This window comes from Artemia franciscana, chromosome 20 (genome assembly GCF_032884065.1).
Source record: "Artemia franciscana chromosome 20, ASM3288406v1, whole genome shotgun sequence".
Lineage (NCBI taxonomy): Eukaryota > Metazoa > Arthropoda > Branchiopoda > Anostraca > Artemiidae > Artemia > Artemia franciscana.
The window spans coordinates 21,295,900-21,313,592 of NC_088882.1; the positions used below are offsets into that span (position 1 = coordinate 21,295,900).

The 17,693-nt window shown below is 35.0% G+C and overlaps 1 protein-coding gene across 1 annotated transcript in view; it reads left to right on the forward strand.

Moving 5' to 3' along the window:
• The window catches only part of LOC136039890 (14-3-3 protein epsilon), a 33,212-nt gene that overhangs the window by 3,724 nt on the left and 11,795 nt on the right, over positions 1-17,693 (forward strand). Inside the window, exons 2-3 of the mRNA XM_065723865.1 lie at positions 9,375-9,574; positions 12,542-12,648. Coding sequence (XP_065579937.1) covers positions 9,375-9,574; positions 12,542-12,648 — 307 coding nt within the window. The remainder of the gene's footprint in view (positions 1-9,374; positions 9,575-12,541; positions 12,649-17,693) is intronic.

The window sequence follows — 17,693 nt, forward strand, 5'->3', positions numbered from 1 at the left end:
CAATCAGCAATTTCTTTTGTGTCAGTAGTACTGGAGCCATCTGATTTTTTTTAGCCTGTTGGTGCATTGACAGGAAGGGTTGTTGGCTGTAACATAATGCCAGAATTTTTTGGGGTTTTTCTTTGACTCATTTGCAATAGATTTTTCATGGTCTTGGATAACTTTTCTTGTCATGTTTCTCAGCTTGTTTTGGAGCATGGTGTATTTGTTGTGATGGTTGTCATACTTGCATTTTAGGTATTTATTCCATGCTCTATTTTTCTTTCTGATAATTTTCTTAATATTCCTGGGAAGGTATGGAAGAGTCTTTGGTTTATCTCACCAATAAACCTTTGTATGCTTCCTACATGCACCTAGTAAAGTAGACTTAAAACGATTCCAACTAGATTCAATGTCTGTCTCATCTGATAATCCCTCATCCCAATTTATATTAGCTAGTTCTTCACGGATCAAAGTGTAATTGGTAAAAGTTCTCTTAAGTTTATCATCACAACTATGGTTAATATTAATGTTGTTTGTTATGCATATGTGGTCACTTGCACCAATAGCTGGAAGGTAACAAGTGGAAATAATCCTCTCAGGGTCATTTGTAATAAGGAGGTCTAGTAATGATGGTTGTTGCAAATGTCTAAATCTAGTGGCTTGCATTATTATCTGAGTTAGGAAGGTGTCAGCAAGGGTTTGGATGGTTGTGTTGGAGGGGTTATTAGGGGGTGAGTACCCAATACCTTCAAACCAACAAACTTCTTGCATATTAAAATCACCATAAAGCACAAGTGATGAATTTAGATTACATGAGATCTGTATTAGGTTAGAAACTGCTTGGTGGGATACTAGTTGGTTTGGAGCTGATGGGCTACAGTAAAGCACACCAAACTTCACAGTTTCAAATCCAATTAGAAGTCTAACTAATACATGTTCCATCCAAGCATTAGTAGGTTGAGAAATAGAAAAATCAATTTTATCTACCTTAATTCCAAGCCTAGTGTAGATAGCCACTCCTCTTTGACACAGATTACTATCTAGGTTGCTCAGGAGTAAGTATCCAGGGATTTGAATGTGTGTGTCAACCAATTTGGTCAACAAGTTCTTAGGACACACCTCACAAACACTAACATCTACATCCTTTTCATAAAGTAACACTTTTAGTTCTGAGAGTTTTGGCACTAAAGAATCAATGTTTGTATATAATATTTGTAGTTGCGTCCTTTTTCTTTGGCTGGCTGGGCTGTTGCTAGTTCCAGCTTTGTAACTCTGATATGGATTTTCATCACCCAAACTAGCAGTGACGTAGTTGGTCTCAGATGAATCAGATGCAACACTTGATGGAGAGACATAGCTCAAAACTGAAGCCATGGAAACAAAGGTTGAACTTGTAGAAGTCTTTCCGGCTTGGCTTGATGCACTATTTATGCTATTTACAAGGGATATGGGTAAGTCTAGTGAACCATCAAGAGAGGGGGAGGGACTCCCTCCCCCAGGGGATCACGTTTTTTGACATGATGGCGCCATCACAGATGACAAGGTTTTTTTCACCAGCTGCTGCACGCCTCTTTATCTCTTCAACTAGTTCTTTCCTTCTCTGGCAGTCTTCATTGGATGCATCTGCAAATAAGGAGATACTCCCCCTCCTTGCTCTTGAGGCCTTCAATATATCCATTTTTATTTTGTAATCATTTATAGAAAAAAGGATTGGGTTGGGTCTGTCTATGGTACTTGTATTCATACCATTAGGTAGACATTTCAAGTTAGTAATAGCCCCAACATTAATTGGGAATTCATCTTTTAGGTAAGTTGAGATGAACTGAGCATTGTTGGTTTGCAGAGGAATGCCATAGGCAATCAGATTAAGTCGTCTTCTGTTTCTGTCTTGCTCTTGTCTCACTATTTTGCAGACGTCTGTTTCAAGACGGGTGGTTATAGAATTTTCCACAAGTTTCTGCACATCATCTATGGAAACCTTTGATTGTATAGCCATCTCAAGTGTTTCCACCTGAGCCCTCACAGTGTCCAAAGAAGTCTGCATATCAGATCTGAAACCAGCAAACATGCCATGCATTTCACTACAATGGGAGTCAAGAGTGCTTTTCACTATATTTGGAACATCAGGTTTACTGGAACCTGTTTTACATAATGGGCATGTCCAAATACTTCCAAGTCTTTCATTCATTTTGCATAAAATGTTGTATTCAGCTGTACTCATTCCTAGACATGTTGCACAGAGCCATTTATCACATTCATCACACTGAATGGCTGGCAAGGACTCACTCAGAACACAACCAGAGACAGCACACTTTCGACTCCTTTTTCGGGTGTTGCGGGTTTTGGGCGTTTTGAGCTATTGGACGCCATAATTTCAGAATGAGTGGCAACGCTGAGCGGAAAAATTCAACACAGATAGCGCTCTGTAATTTTAAATAGAGATAGCGCTATATTATATTAAGCACAGATAGCGCTCTGTTATTTTGAGCAGGAAAAGAATAGCGCTCCATAATGTTTCTCTAAAATGTGAGAAAAATAACGTTCAGCTGACAGATGTAGGCTAATAGGACTTATAGGCTAATGAAGGCTATTGGGATTTCAGCCAATTTGTTAACAAAATGGTTCAGATTATCAAGTAGAGGTTGATTATTGTTTATTTCTCTTGTTTATATAAACAACGATTAGAATACTGATACTTATCAATGATAAGATACTCCACAATACAGATACTTCAATATAATCTGTGACTTATATAATCTGCAGCAAAAGTGACTTATATTTAAAAAGAGCACTTTATTTTGGCATCAAGTGGTATGTTTAGTAAAATTCTGCTTTATTTGCTTTTGGCTATCTTGGAAAGAAGTTAGGCTAGGAAAATGGAACTTTTGGGGATGGGTCTACAGGGAAATGTATGGCCTAGGAAGGTATTTTAAAGTAACCAGCTTGATAAAATCCTAGTTGAGTGACTTGTTGCTATCTCAGAAAGGGATAAGGCTAGGAAAATGAAACTTTCAGGGACAGGTCTACAGGCTAAAGTAGATCCTGGGAAGGTATATTAAAGTACCCATCTCTACTCCTGCCTCTAGAGAGCCCTGAAATTTGCTTACATGACAGGTCTATACATATTGAAATTTTGAAAAAAAAACATTTACCTTAATTTTCAGTTACCTGTTGCTTTTTCTCTGTCTTTAGTTCTGAAAATGAAATTCCTGTTATTTGAGTAGAATTCTTAGCCATATCATTTTTTTCAAAATTTAGGAAATGTATTTACATATCTTTAAACCTTATAAATTAGGATTAAGCAAAGTTGTGAAGCTGAAAACAATTATGTTGTACTGCATTCATGCAGAAGATCTATTTTGCAAAATTTCACTATATTTTGAAAGTCATCAAAGGTCATGGGTCTTTAGAGAGAGGAGTAGAGGTAGGTACTTCAAAATACCTTCCCAGGAGATACTTTAGCCTGTAGACCTATCCCTGTAAGTTTCATTTTCCTAACCTAACCCCTTTCTGGGATAGCAAGAAGTCAAACAACTAGAATTTTACCACTAGCTCCATTCCTTCTCCTTCTAGAGGATCCAGAAATTTGCCTTAATGACAGGTGAATTTTATTACTATACCTATTGAAATGTTGACAAAACAGCATTTTACTTTAATTTTCAGTTATCAGTTCCTTTTTCTTTGGCTTTAGTTCTGAAAATCCAATTCCTATTATTTGAGTAGAATTTTAAGCCATACCAGTTTTTTCAAAATTTAGGAAACATTTGCATATCTTTAAAACATTATAAATTTGGATTGGGTAAAGTTGTGAACCTGAAAATGATTTTATTGTACTTCATTTCAGAAAAAGACCTATTTTGCTAGGTTTCACTGCTTTTAAAGGTCATCAAAGGTCAGAAGCTTCTAGAGGGAGAAGGAGTAGAAGTACATATTTCAAAATACCTTCCTGAGACATACTTTAGCCTGTAGCCCCATTCCTCAAAGTTTCATTTCCCTAACCTAACCCCTTTCCAAGATGACAAAAGTAGCTAAAGTAGCATTTTAATTTATGTCAAGTTTCTTAGTAGCTCAACAATATGAACAGCCAAATATGGTACTTGTATCTTATAGCCACTACACTCAAGTTCTGTTGAGAATTGAAGTTTGGTCAATGTTAATAAAATAAAACAAAGTATGATGAAAATATAATGGTTTATCAACAAAATTATGGGAACTACAATTTAGAAATATGTGCCCAGAAATCAGAAATATCACTAAGAATCATGCTGGAATGAGCTCTACCTTTTGCTGTTACTACTGCCTGCCACATATACTCTGCTTGGTATGATTTAAATGATGGCAATGTACCTGAGTGATGTTTATTCCTCCACTTTACACTGTTGTAAAGGAGTTGTTACACTGTTGTAAGGAGGCGTTGTTTGGGCAATGCCTCCTTATCCTGGAAAAAGTCTAATTGCCTCTTCTTCAGTCCTTGGCAAACCCCAAACTGTTATTTTAACATCCATGGTCAGACCCCATTTCCTATAACACAGACTGCAAACTGAATGAATTTCACTGCTCTATAGAACTTGAGTGTGGTGGCTATAAGACACAAGTACCCAAAATATTTACCAAGTTGTTAAGCTGGAAACAGTTTTTTTCTTGTAAATATTTGTTGTCCATATTATTGACTTGCAAACAAAGTGAACATACCACTTGATGCCTTTTTAGTGCTTGTTCCAAATAGAATAATCACTTTTGCAACAAATGAATTTTACCCCCAATCCTATATGTACCAATTCAGGGTATATATTTGCATATAAGGGGGTAGAGGTAAAATTTAGACTTACCTCACATTTTTATTAGAAAGAAATAAAGTAAGAATTGTGTTCCTAGCAGTTTTCCTTATCAACAGTCCCAAATCAAGAATTACACCAAATTTACAAAAGCTAGACCATTCTCAAAATGTTTCCCCATCATCTGTTTTAAGGGTATGCTTTTGTACAAGATTTTGTCATAGTATAACAATAACAAAAACAATAATTAAGTCAAAAATAACCTGTTACCTTTCTTCTACAAAAAAGATTGAAAAGAACCAAAACTATACAATACTTCAAACCTAAAAAAAAATTAAAGCTTAAATGATAATATAAACCTTAAAACTACACAAGTAAAGGGAAGCATGCCTTTGTTGATACAGTTGCTAGTCCTTGGAGACCTCAGAAATGAAGATGGTAAAGGATAAGGCATTAGACTTAACAGTCCATACCAGCGGTGCTGATCTCTGTTTCTTGGCCCTTCAGCCAGGAAGTGCAATGGGGGGTTGGGGGCCAGCCATCCTGTGCTTTCGCACAGGATCCTGTGCTTTCATTCAGAAATGAAGATGCTATGTAAGCATAACTAGCTTCCAGTCTATACAAAATGAAATTAATTAATATTTTTTCTATTTTAGCATGCAATATTTGGGGCATTTTAGGGGTATAAGGCTTCAACAAGATAATATAAAAGATGCCTTTGATATTGTTTGAGCACTCAAGCCACTTTTTTATTTTTGCTTTCTCCTCATTTTATAGGTAGTAAGAAAAAAACATGTTAATTGGCCCGAGTAAGGTAATAAGTAATGAAATAATTTAGGAATTGTTATGATAAAAGAGCTAATGGTTTATGTTTGTAATTGTAAATGATTTGTGATTTTGATTCATATTAGAAAAAAATGCAAAATGATTCTTTTCACATTTAAAAACGAAATCAAAGTATGTTGGACCTTAAAAATGTTTATATTTGGAAATGCCAATCTAATACTATTATTGTAACTTAAGTGCTTGTAACTTAAGGCTGTGATTAAGTGAACTGATGGAACTCGAAATTCCCATGTTAAATCGAAAATTTATATTTAAAAAGTACTCAAGTATTCATTGGCGGAAGATGCCGCTTTTAATATCAGGCCATAGCTTCTTGAAGATGCTACAAAATATTTGAAAGGATTTTGCTCTATTTCCTCTAATTGCTTAGAAATCTCAGAAAATGTCTAGGTCTTTTTCACAAGTGTACTCGATAAAGGATATTGCTTTTAGAACAAAATCGGTACTATTATGAGCAGAAGACAATAACCTGTAAGGTGATTGGAACCATTTTTCGATTTATTTTCCTGTTTTCTAACAGTCCCATAGAATATTTTCAGCTACCTGAAATTTTTACAAGTCGGTTGCCAGAAAGAATCTTTTCAGATCGCCGATAATACCCCCTAGATACCAAAATGACAAGCTGGTATAATCAGCTGCTTGTTAATAGAGTGTGAAATTTTCATAAATTATTTCAATGCAATGAAGAAACCTAGAAATGAGAAATAGTCAGGAGCCTTCAGTAAAGTTGTGCACACAAAGCCAAAATCATGGGGAAAATTAAATCTGCAAGGTATACATCTTAAAAGTGTTACCACACATAGACAGCACCTTTGTAAAAAGTATTTGGAGCTTGGTAGATGTAAATATCGAAAATACCTAATAATGCGGTACGCTGAAGAACTAGACAAGTCAAGAGATTTAGGTCAAACGACAAACCTTGAGGCGGAGCAGAACCCCGTAGCTTCTTCCCCGTTGCCCTACTGGATCGTGACTGGTGGTAGAAACTTGGATTGCGACGAATTGAAGGATTACCGACGGATTTTTGATCCTGCATTTTTCGTGCGCGATCTAGAGACTTAAGTTTGGAAGCACAGGTGAGGAGGAAACAACCCGTAAAAATCATAGAACCTTAACGAAATTTACACCACCAGATTCAGCGTATCAGAGAATTCTATTGTAGTTTCAAGCTCCTATCTACAATTAAACAAAAAAAAAAAACAGTTTTTTTAAGTGAAAGTAAGGAGCGACATTAAAACTTAAAACGATCAGAATTTACTCCGTATATGAAAGGGGCTTTTTCTCTTCAACAGCCCGCTTTTTACGCTAAAGTTTTTTACTGTTTTAAAATGTAGAGTTAAGAGAAAGAGTCAAACTTTAGCGTAAAGAGCGGGGCATTGAGGAGGAAAAGCCCCTTTCATCTACGGAGTAATTTCTGTTCGTTTTAAGGTTTAATGTCGCTCCTTACTTTCATTTAAAAAAACTTATTTTTTTTTTTTTTTTTTTTTTTTGTTTAATTTCTGGACGTCTTTGAATTAATGCATGGTTTGATCTTGGCTCTCCACATATAAATAATTAAAACGAAATTTGCATATTAATTTTTTGAGGCTAAATGGCTTTTTCACAGTTTTCATCGGAAGATTTTGAGAAAAAAGGAGCGAGGGAGGAGGCCTAGTTGCCCTCCTATTTTTTGATTACTTAAAAAGGTAACTTTAACTTATAATTTTTAGGAACGTTTCGTAAGTAAAAAATATACGTAACTTACGAATTAAATTGTGTAGCGAACTTCAATATTCGTATGTTTTTATTGCGTATATGAGGGGGCTCACCCCTCGTTGATACCTCGCTCTTGATACTAAAGCTTAAATTTTTTCCCAATTCCTTAAGAATGACCCTTGAATCACAAAGGCTGTAGAATAAATATTTGAAATTACTAAAAATGCTTTAGCGTAAAGAGCGAGGTATTATCAGGAGGTAGACCCCTCATATGCGTAATAATTTCTGTTCGTTTTAAGTTTTAATGCTGCTTCTCACCTTCAGTAAAAAAAAACTTTTCATGTTTATTTTTTCATTGTTTTTTTTTAATAATGCTAGAAAATCCTGCGCCCCCTCCATTGAAAGTCTCTTCCCCCATGAGAAGTTCCTCATGGAAAAATCCTCCCCGGTAACCATCCCCCCTCAGATATCCCCCCCCCCCCAAACCAAGAAAATCCCCCCGAAAACGTCTGTACACTTCTTAGTAACCATTACTATATGTACACATAGGTCAAAGATTGTAACTTGCAGCCCCTCCCATGGGGACTGCGGGGGAGTAAGTCATCCCCAAAGATCCCCCTGAAAACGTCTGTACACTTCTTAGTAACCATTACTATATGTACACACAGGTCAAAGATTGTAACTTGCAGCCCCTCCCACGGGGACTGCAGGGGAGTAAGTCGTCCCCAAAGACATAGTTATTGGGTTTTTCGACTATGGTGAATAAAATGGCTATCTCAGAATTTTGATCTGGTGACTTTGGGGAAAAATTACCATAGGAGGGGGCCTAGGTGCCCTCCAATTTTTTGGTCACTTAAAAAGGGTACTAGAACTTATCATTTCTGTTAGAATGGGCCCTTTCGCGACATTATAGGACCACTGAGTCGATACGATCACCCCTGGGAAATAAACACGCATCCGTGATTTGTCTTCTGGCAAAAAATGTGAAATTCCACATTTTTTTAGATTGGGGCTTGAAACTTCTACAACAAGGTTCTCTGATACGCTGAATCTGATGGTGTGATTTTCGTTAAGATCGTATTACTTTTAGGGGGTGTCCCCCCCTATTTTCTAAAATGAGGCAAATATTTTCAGGCTCGTAACTTTTGATGGGTAAGACTATTCTTGATGAAACTTATATATTTAAAATCAGCATTAAAATGCCATTCTTTTGATATAACTATTGGTATCAAAATTCCATTTTTTAGAGTTTTGGTTACTATTGAGCCTGGTCGCTCCTTACTACAGTTTGTTACCACGAACGGCTTAAAAATGTGGAATTTTGTATTTTTTGTCAGAAGGCAGATCACTGATGCGTGTTTATTTGTTTGTTTTTTTTTTTCTTTGTTGTTTTTTTTTCCAGGGGTGATCGTATCGACCCAGTGGTCCTAGAATGTTGCGAGAGGATTCATTCTAACGGAAATGAAAAGTTCTAGTGCCCTTTTTAAGTGACCAGAAAAATCGGAGGGCGCCTAGGCCCCCGTCGCACGCTAATTATTTTCCCAGAGCATCTCACCAAAGGAAGCTGTCTATCAAAACCTTTCACAAGACTTGATAATTGGTGCTATTTAAAGTTTTGACAACCAATGGTCTCTAGAGAATTAAAAGACAGAAGGCTAACCTAACTTCAATTTTGAAGCTCGATGTTTTCAAGTTCACTTAATCACGGCCTTAAGATTACTTCTTTTTTTGAAAATATTTTGCTTGTCAAATCCTTAAATTTTTGGGACAGTCAGCTAAAATATTGAAAAGAGCTGATCATCCCTGTGGTGTGGGTGCCAGGTCTGCTTGTAGATTACATTCTAAATATCCCCTAAAGCCACATGAAAAACAAAATGAGAATTGTGGCAAAATAAATGCTTTGTGGGATATTAGCATTATAAAGCTAAATCAATCACCTGTATATATTAAGTAAGACAGGAGTGTTTTTTTTTAGAAATCTAGAATGCCACATATTTTTTTTCTGGTTATCAGCTGTCTTGATTTGTATGCATCAGTGAAATGTCTTGTATTTTCACAGCCTTCTTTTTTTTACAGAAATGGTTGAAGCCATGAAAACAGTTGCATCAATGGATGTAGAATTAACAGTTGAAGAAAGAAATCTCCTATCTGTTGCTTATAAAAATGTCATTGGAGCTAGAAGAGCCTCTTGGAGGATTATCTCCAGCATTGAAAGTAAAGAAGAAGCACGAGGTGGTGATGACAAACTTACACTAATAAGGAACTACAGAACTCAGGTTGGCTGCTAACATTCATTGCTGGGCTATTACTTGCTTAGACATTAACATGATACAAGTATTTTGAAGTCTATCTGACCAAGTCAACTTTTTTCTTTCTTTAGATTTTAGCACCAAAATATTCAACTCATTGATCTTTTGCATGTTCACAGAAATGCTTTTTTTTCACTTTCAGGCTTTAAAAGTAAAATAATTCATATATTTGTACTTAAAGATGTGTTTCAGAAGCTAAAGCTCTCTGTATTCATTGAAAATACAAAAAGATGGATGTTTCAATGAAAATACCCGCCCATGCCCCAGTTAAAAAATCAAATAGGGGACAAGGGTTCAAGGTATTCAAGGGTTTTGAGTTTTTCATTTTAATAAATCCATAGCACATATTGCTCAGTTATAAAATCATATATAGAATTAAAGAGTCCATTAAATTCAGACAAGTAAGAATCAGCTTGTTGTAACAGACGTTAAAAGTTGTAAAAGATATGAGTATAAATGACCCTGTTTGAAGCAATGAACCTTGAAAAATGAATCACCAACAAGAAGGCCTGTTTCCTGTCAGAGTTTTAGAAATTTGTTTTGTGTGTTTTTTTTTTTTTTTTTTTTTTTTTTTTTTTTTTTTTTTTTTTTTTTTTTTTTTTTTTTTTTTTTTTTTTTTTGCATCTATAACAATTCAATTAGTTTTCATTAGTCTCGTATGTAGCAAATTTGTAGTATGGGTTTCTTGTTTTTTAAATCCACTCTGTTCAATTATATAAATCAATTGCCCAAATTACAGTTGTAAATGCCCCTAGTCTATCTTTGAAGGGTTGTTAAACCACATGTTATGATAAGGGTTCTTTCCAAATTTTCTCCCATCCTTAATGTGCAAATATATTGCCTGAATTAACAAGGCATCAAAAAACATTTGGCACCATCTATTTTATTGTTGTAAAGATTTACTTTTTTTGCCATTTTATGGGTTTTAAGTCTATTCTTTTCAAATGTGCAAAAAATCTAATAAGCTAATTAAAGCTATGGATTTAAATAATCTGTTTAGTTTTTAAGTTAAATGCTACTAACACTCATGCTTTTAGGGACAGCAAGATAACCATTATATGTGTTAATTTATGCTTGTTTTAAGTTTTTTGTCATTAATTAGTATCCATGCACTAAGTAGGCTTGTTGCAATTCATTTTTGGCATTCAGTAGGTAATTGTATTTATTTAATTTCATTCAGTCACACTTACTGGGATCTTAAATTAGTTTTTGGCTTATTGTGTGTCAGAGCTAATTATGCTCCTGTTTGTTCGATTTTAGATATTAAATTTTTTGTGTATTAGTCTTTCTTAACTAAATCTTTCTTAAAAGGTGCTATGGAGTGGCAACATTTTTAACTGCAATGTTTTTTTTTTCATTTCAATTATAATTGTTGGTACAGCAGGAACGCCTTAGGCATATAGAGAGGGAAATTTAGACCATTTGACTTTGGCCATTTCTTCAAATTATCAGATTACTTGAATAAATTCGATTTGTGGCTGTCCAAACAGTAGTTAGTAGAGCATAATAATTGCAGTTGTTCAATAAGTAATAGCAGTTAAATACAACAAGCTCTACAGGACATAGGGTATAATTTCTGTTCATTAAAGTTTTTTTAATTATATTTGTCTGGTCAGATTTATAAACAAATGTCTACTTGTTTAAGTTTATAGGGAAGCATTTTTACTCTTAAATATTGAAAAATATGCGGATTCATTTAGTTCCATTGCATTCAGTAGTTCATTTTCTTGCTACAAATCCTAAATTTGCCTCTGAAACATGCAGTTTTACAACATATCCACAGCTATATTTGCATCATTCAATCTATTAGTTTTGTGACTTGGACTTTTTCTTTGAGAATGATCTTAACCTGCTTAAAAATTGAAAGATTTCATTTTTTCAATGGTTTCCAAGAAGTGTTCCGTGTATTTTTCTATCTAAAAAAAAATGCTGAGCAAACTTTAAAATTGTAATTCAGTAGATGGTTAAAACCGAATCTCAGCCACCAAATCATAACAAATTTTCATGTTTTGTTGAAAAATATTGAGTTTTAAGCTAAAGAAAAATAATATACTAGAAACTAGGACAGGGAACATAAACCTTTAGGATCAAAACCTGTCAGATGAACTAACAAGAAATCTCTCTATTATAGTCACTTCTACAGCTCCTAACTGGTGAACTTTTACATTATTACCTGGTTTATTGTTTTATTAAGCTGAATAATGGTCATTAATAGTTAGAAAAAGCTTAAAGAAAAAAGATCATTCAGTGGGAATATGGAAATAATTGCATTGAAAATTCAAGCCTATGTGTTTAGGAATCTTATAGAAAGATGTTGAATAAGTCTCTTAAGCTGCTGACTGTATTGCTTTGGGGAAATTTACCTGAATTCATGTTGTTTTTAGGCCTTTAATCAGAAGTTTATATATATTTTTTTCTCTAAATACTTTAACTGAATAAAGAATTGGAGGCGATTCAGCTGTTTATTGATAAAACCTAGTATATATTTAAGAATTGATTTTAAGTTCAGGATAGACTTCCCCAAATTTTAAATGGGAATCCAGGGGTGAAGTTGGGGAGTTTTCCTATCTGCTAGGCTTCCTGAGATATGGTATAAAATGTACTTCGGAAAATCTTTTGACGAAATTGTCTCCCTACTTCATTTTTCTCATTTTAAAAATTAAAAATAATCAGTATTTTGCGATTTTCGTAAGAAACCTAAAAACGTAGTTGCTTTTTCTCAGAAGACACCTAATCTATTCTATTTTTGAGCCTTCTATTGTAACCAAAGCACTGGGAAGCTGTTAAAATTGAATTCCTCCCATTTTTGTTCTCTATTTCACCCATTTCTGTTATCCATTTTTGTTTCCATCTCGTTTTTCATTTCTTTGCTTTGTAAGATTCAAATATTAAGTTAGTTTTTATATTAAATCTGATGTTATTTTCTTTTTTTAGGTTGAAAATGAATTGAAAGATATTTGTCAAGATATACTAAATGTCATAGAAAAGCATTTAATACCAGCTGCTTCTACTGGAGAATCAAAAGTTTTCTATTTTAAGATGTAAGTATCAAAACATTTCTGAAAAGTTTCTGACTTTCTCAAGGGATGGCAATTACAGGTCTTATTTAGAAAAGCTGTGTTTATTTAGCACCATGTAAGGTAAAAATTTGACTGGGTGATTGTAGGTTGTTCTAGTTCACAAATCATTAGTGGTGTAGTGTTAAACATACTTAAAGACAATCCAGCCAATGGACCTAGAGAATCTGGACAATCCAGCCAATGGACCAAGTTAACCTAGAGAATCTGCCTTATTGTTATTTATTTATTTTTTAATGAGTTCTCTTGTTTTGAACGTGACAGCACACTAAGAATAACTTATTAGATTGCCCAAGACAGAACTACAACTTTATATACATTGCTGCAAATGGGCTCTACAACTTTCATTCATGTAACACATAATTCTCGCTGATTTGAACAATTATTCTCAACAAAATGGTACCTGAAATTTGAAATACTATTATAACAATTTTTTGGGGGGTGGGTTAATTAAGGGCATTTTTGTTCTTGCTTTTCATTGTCGGTTTTTATATCCTTCCGTGTTGTTTTATTTTCAATAAGAATAAAAGCAGGGCTTTTTGTTGATATAGTAATAGTGGCTATAGCTTTAGCCATTTGGAACTTTGAATTTTCAGTTCATACAAATATAGGTAATGGTAACATAGTAGGGATAGACAACAAAGTAGAAATTCGCTTGTTAATTTTGTATATAGAACAGAAATCACAGAAAAAAGGCAGGTTAACACTTCTTCTGTGTCAGCAAATGGGGGCTTTTCAGTTGAAACTATTCAGCCCTTTTCCTTTTGACTCACTCTGTGAGATAAACCGAGCTACTGAATCGGTTGCTTCTTATTTATCTTGAATCTGCTCAGATTTCTACATGGAGTTCTGTGTTCTGGTATGGCCAGCTAGACTCTTTGCTGAATTGATAGTGAGGTTTTGTGGTCTTTGAAGCACTTGAACAGTTTAAATTGCAGGGTATACTGTGCAGACGTCAGCATATTACGTTCAGTTTGGTAATGGTCAATTGTTTCATTTTTTATATTACAGCATCTACATAGAGGGGAAGAGGGAAGTGAGTCACTTTAATTAGAAAACTGATTCGAAAATGCCTGAAAATTTAGCCCATTTGAGCCAGATCGAATTTTATGATAAATTTTAAAAAGATGCTTCTTTGGGAAGGGAAATAAAATGGGTCTATTTTTATTTGACAATACCTCTGATAATCTCCAGCAATATATGTTTCTAACTGGGATTAGTCTCCCACTTGGCTGGTCAATATTTAGAGCATTTTTTGCAATTTCATCTGCCTGATGGTTACCAGTTATACCTGAGTGGCATGAAACATACTCAAGGTAAGTTCTTATGCCTGGGGGCAATGGGGGCAAGTTCTTTAGTCTACTTTGAGAAATTAGTGTTTATTTCGGGATTGATCAATTTCATGGGGGGGGGGAATGTAGGCGCAAGAGACTTTGCTGGCACCAGGAATTACTTCTGGGTATTGGCATATTCATTTGCAATGTCTCTATACATGGATGGATTTCTTAACCAGTTAAGCAGGGTATGTGAGCTATTGGATTTAGTTTTTGTCAGATAATTTACTAGAAGAAATCTTTGTCTTTCATTTATTGTTGATAGTCCACTTTCAATAAGCAGAAACTTAGTACTTGTTGGTTTCCTAAGACCAAATGTGATACAAATTATATCATTTTGTGTTGTTCCAATTTTTGCATCAGGGTCTTTGAACAAGCACCATAAACAATGAGCCCATAATCAATATGGGATCTTAGTAAAGTTTTCTCATTGCAACCCAAGGGTATGAAAGGTTGTCTTTTTATTATTCTTATTTTTCTATGGCATTTTTGTATTGTGTTTCTGATGTGAAGGTTGAAATTAAGTTTTTGGTCAAGTATAAGACCTAGGTAATTTATTTGATTATCCTCTGGAATGATTAGGCCACTTAGACTTAGTTTTGCTTTAACATTTTTTGCTTATAGCGGAGATTGATGATTTTCGACTTGGTGGGTGCAATGGGTAAATCAGATTTGTGAGAAAATTTTGCAAATAGGAAAAGTGAATTTTGCAGCTTTGAATGTGCAATCTCAAAGGTGTTGATAGTTGCCCATAATACCAGATCATTAACATATTGTAAATTGATATGTGGGGGGGGCTGAGGTCCAAGAGAAAACAGGAAGAAGAGGAGGCAGCTCAGGACTGTATCCTGTAGAAGACCTTTGGGTGAGGAGGCTGAACCTACGTAAAAAAAGAAATTTCGATTTTCAATGAAAGATTTTATGAATGATAATAGCTTTGGAGGTAATTCAAGACTCACAAGCTTAGCTAAAAGGATCTGGTGGTTCACATTGTCGTACACCCCTTCGAATTGTAGGAACGAGCAACTAGGACACTATTTTAGACAGATATCCATTTATTGGCATTTTTTAACAAGATAAGCATCTGTTGTGAAGTGGTGTTTCTTGAAACCAGTTTGAGTATGAGGTATCACATTATTCTTCTCAACGAACCAAAGGAGTCGATGGTAAAATCATTTTCTCCATTACTTTTCCCAGCACAGGAGTAATCATTATAGGGCTGTAAGACTCAAGGTCATATTTGGGTTTATTTGGTAGGATGGACGAACATTTCCAAACATTGGGGAATGTGGATGTAGCCCCTGCATGATTATAGCAATTTAGGAGTTCCTGTTTATAAGAAGGGGTGAGATTCTTTATCCATGTAGGGTGTATGTTATCGTAGCTACTAGTAGCCTTAGCCCTAGTGAGTTGTATTGCATTGTTCAGGTAATGAATTGTGACTGAGTGGGTTATATACTCTGAGCCTGGATGAGGCGTGTATATGGGATTTATGGAGACTGGTGTGATGATGCTGTTATCGTTTGATGTTAGCTTATTAGAGAAATGAGTTGCAAATAAGTTTGTCTTGTATTATCGTTATCGTAATGGGTATTTTTTTATAATAGCTCATACTGGAGTGGGCTGGGGAATGTTTTTTTCCCACAGATGGGCTTGGGAGTTTATGTATGATGGGCTCACATGTTTCTCTGGAAATACTATTTGCAAAATTATTCCAGTAATAATCTTTAGCATTTATTATCGCTCTCTTGAGATTAGCCTCATCTTGTAATTAATTTAAATATGTAACAGGAGAGAATTTTTCTAGATATGTTCTCCTAGCTACCTTTTTGTTCTCCATTTATTTTGGCACTGATTCGACTACCATGCTTTAGGAGTGTGTTAAGGGATTGTTTTCCTGGGCGTTGTCTTGGAGATAGCATGATTAGCTGTATTTTTTAGGATAGATGCCAAAACTTCAGCATGTTGGTCAGCTGTTACAATTGGAATATTTGATCCCTGAGTGAGACTTACAATTTCGTCATTCAGCTTATTTTTGAACATAGTCCAATTTGCTTTAGTGTTGATATATTTGGCGGTGTGGCGGAATTTTAGCGGGTTCAAATAAATGAAGAAACTATGACAAAATGGTCCGTGCAAATGTAATCAATTTTCTCCATGTAAATTCTATACAAAATATTTGTTGAAACAATTTGGATGTCAATAGTGGAAAAATTACCACTTTTGGGGTTAAAATATGTATTTAGATTTGGAGGGATAGCAATCGCTAATTCAGTATTATTTGAAATCAAGTCTTCAATAAACTTACCTGCTTTATTTGCTTGCTTATCCCCCACAAAAGGCTGCGGGCATTAAAATCTCCACAAATAATTTTTTTAGCATATTAGAATTACTATAACTTAAGAAGTCTATGGCATCTGCAGTTTGGCAATTAGGGTCATAAGAGCTTATTATGTAAGTTTTGGTATTGTTCAGCTCAACTTTTATTCCAATTGTATCAATATAATTAAAAAACTGGAGAAGTCAATTCCACAAAATTTGATATTATTATTCATTGTTAAAGCTACACCGCCTCCTTTTCTTTCTGACGACCTATCCTTTTTCAGGATAGTATATCCTGGAGACTTTATTTGTTAGTTTTTGGTCAAATGGGTTTCCCGAAGACAGGCAATATTAATGGAATTATTATTCATAAAAGATATTAAGTTCATTTAGCTTATTTTCTGAATGATCTTACATTCCATTGAAGTATTGAGATGTGCTGCCTTAGTTTTCATATGACTGTGTGTCAATGTCTAGCTTTGTTAGGAGTAAAGCAAGATCCTTTTTTGCTCGAATAAGCATGTGATTGGTTAGGTAGATGTTTGTCAATTCAATTATGATTTTTTGCTTTCCGTGGCTATTCTAGGTTTATGGACTAAACTGCTTTAGAGTTTAGTATGAAGAGGTGTATAGTAGGTGTTAGCTTGTTTGGTTGTTCATCCGGCTTATCAATAATTAGGGGATTAATTCCTGATAATACTTCTAATTCATTTCTGCTTGGGAGGGGTGGCCAGGCACATGGCTTCTCATTGGATGAGGAGGCTAGTTGGCTCGGTCTTGGTGATTCTCTCCGATAGGAATACGAGCTGGGGTGTTTTGAGGAAAGAGTCTTGTGGGGGGTGCTTGTTGCTTTGGGTAGATTGGGTTTGGGTGTTCTGTGAGTGTTAGTATTGGTTGATTTCATAAAGGGTTTGGTTTAGTGTAATTGGGCTTCATTTGCTTCCAGAGCCCTAAATGAATAAGGTATAACTTTCTCTGTTGCTATTTGGAGTGTTAAAATTCGTTTAGTTTTTATATGCAGGGCATAGTGTTCCATTGGAAGAATCATCTGGGCCTTTGCAGTTTATATACGTTGGCTGATCATTTTTACAGTTTAGCATTCCTTTGGGATGGGCGCTCTTACATTTACTGCAAGTCTGTAAGATTTCACTGCATTTGTTTTTTGTGTGTACTAGTTTTAGATATTTTTGATACTAGATTGGTTTTGGTTTTTAGTATGTGCGTGGTTTCATTTGTTCAAAGAGGAATACCTGGCCAGGGATACGTTGTTTTTCTCAAAATGTGCCCATTTGGGTGACATCTGCAGTTGGGATTGAGCTACCAGTTCTGTCAGAACCCTTTATTTAGCTCCTG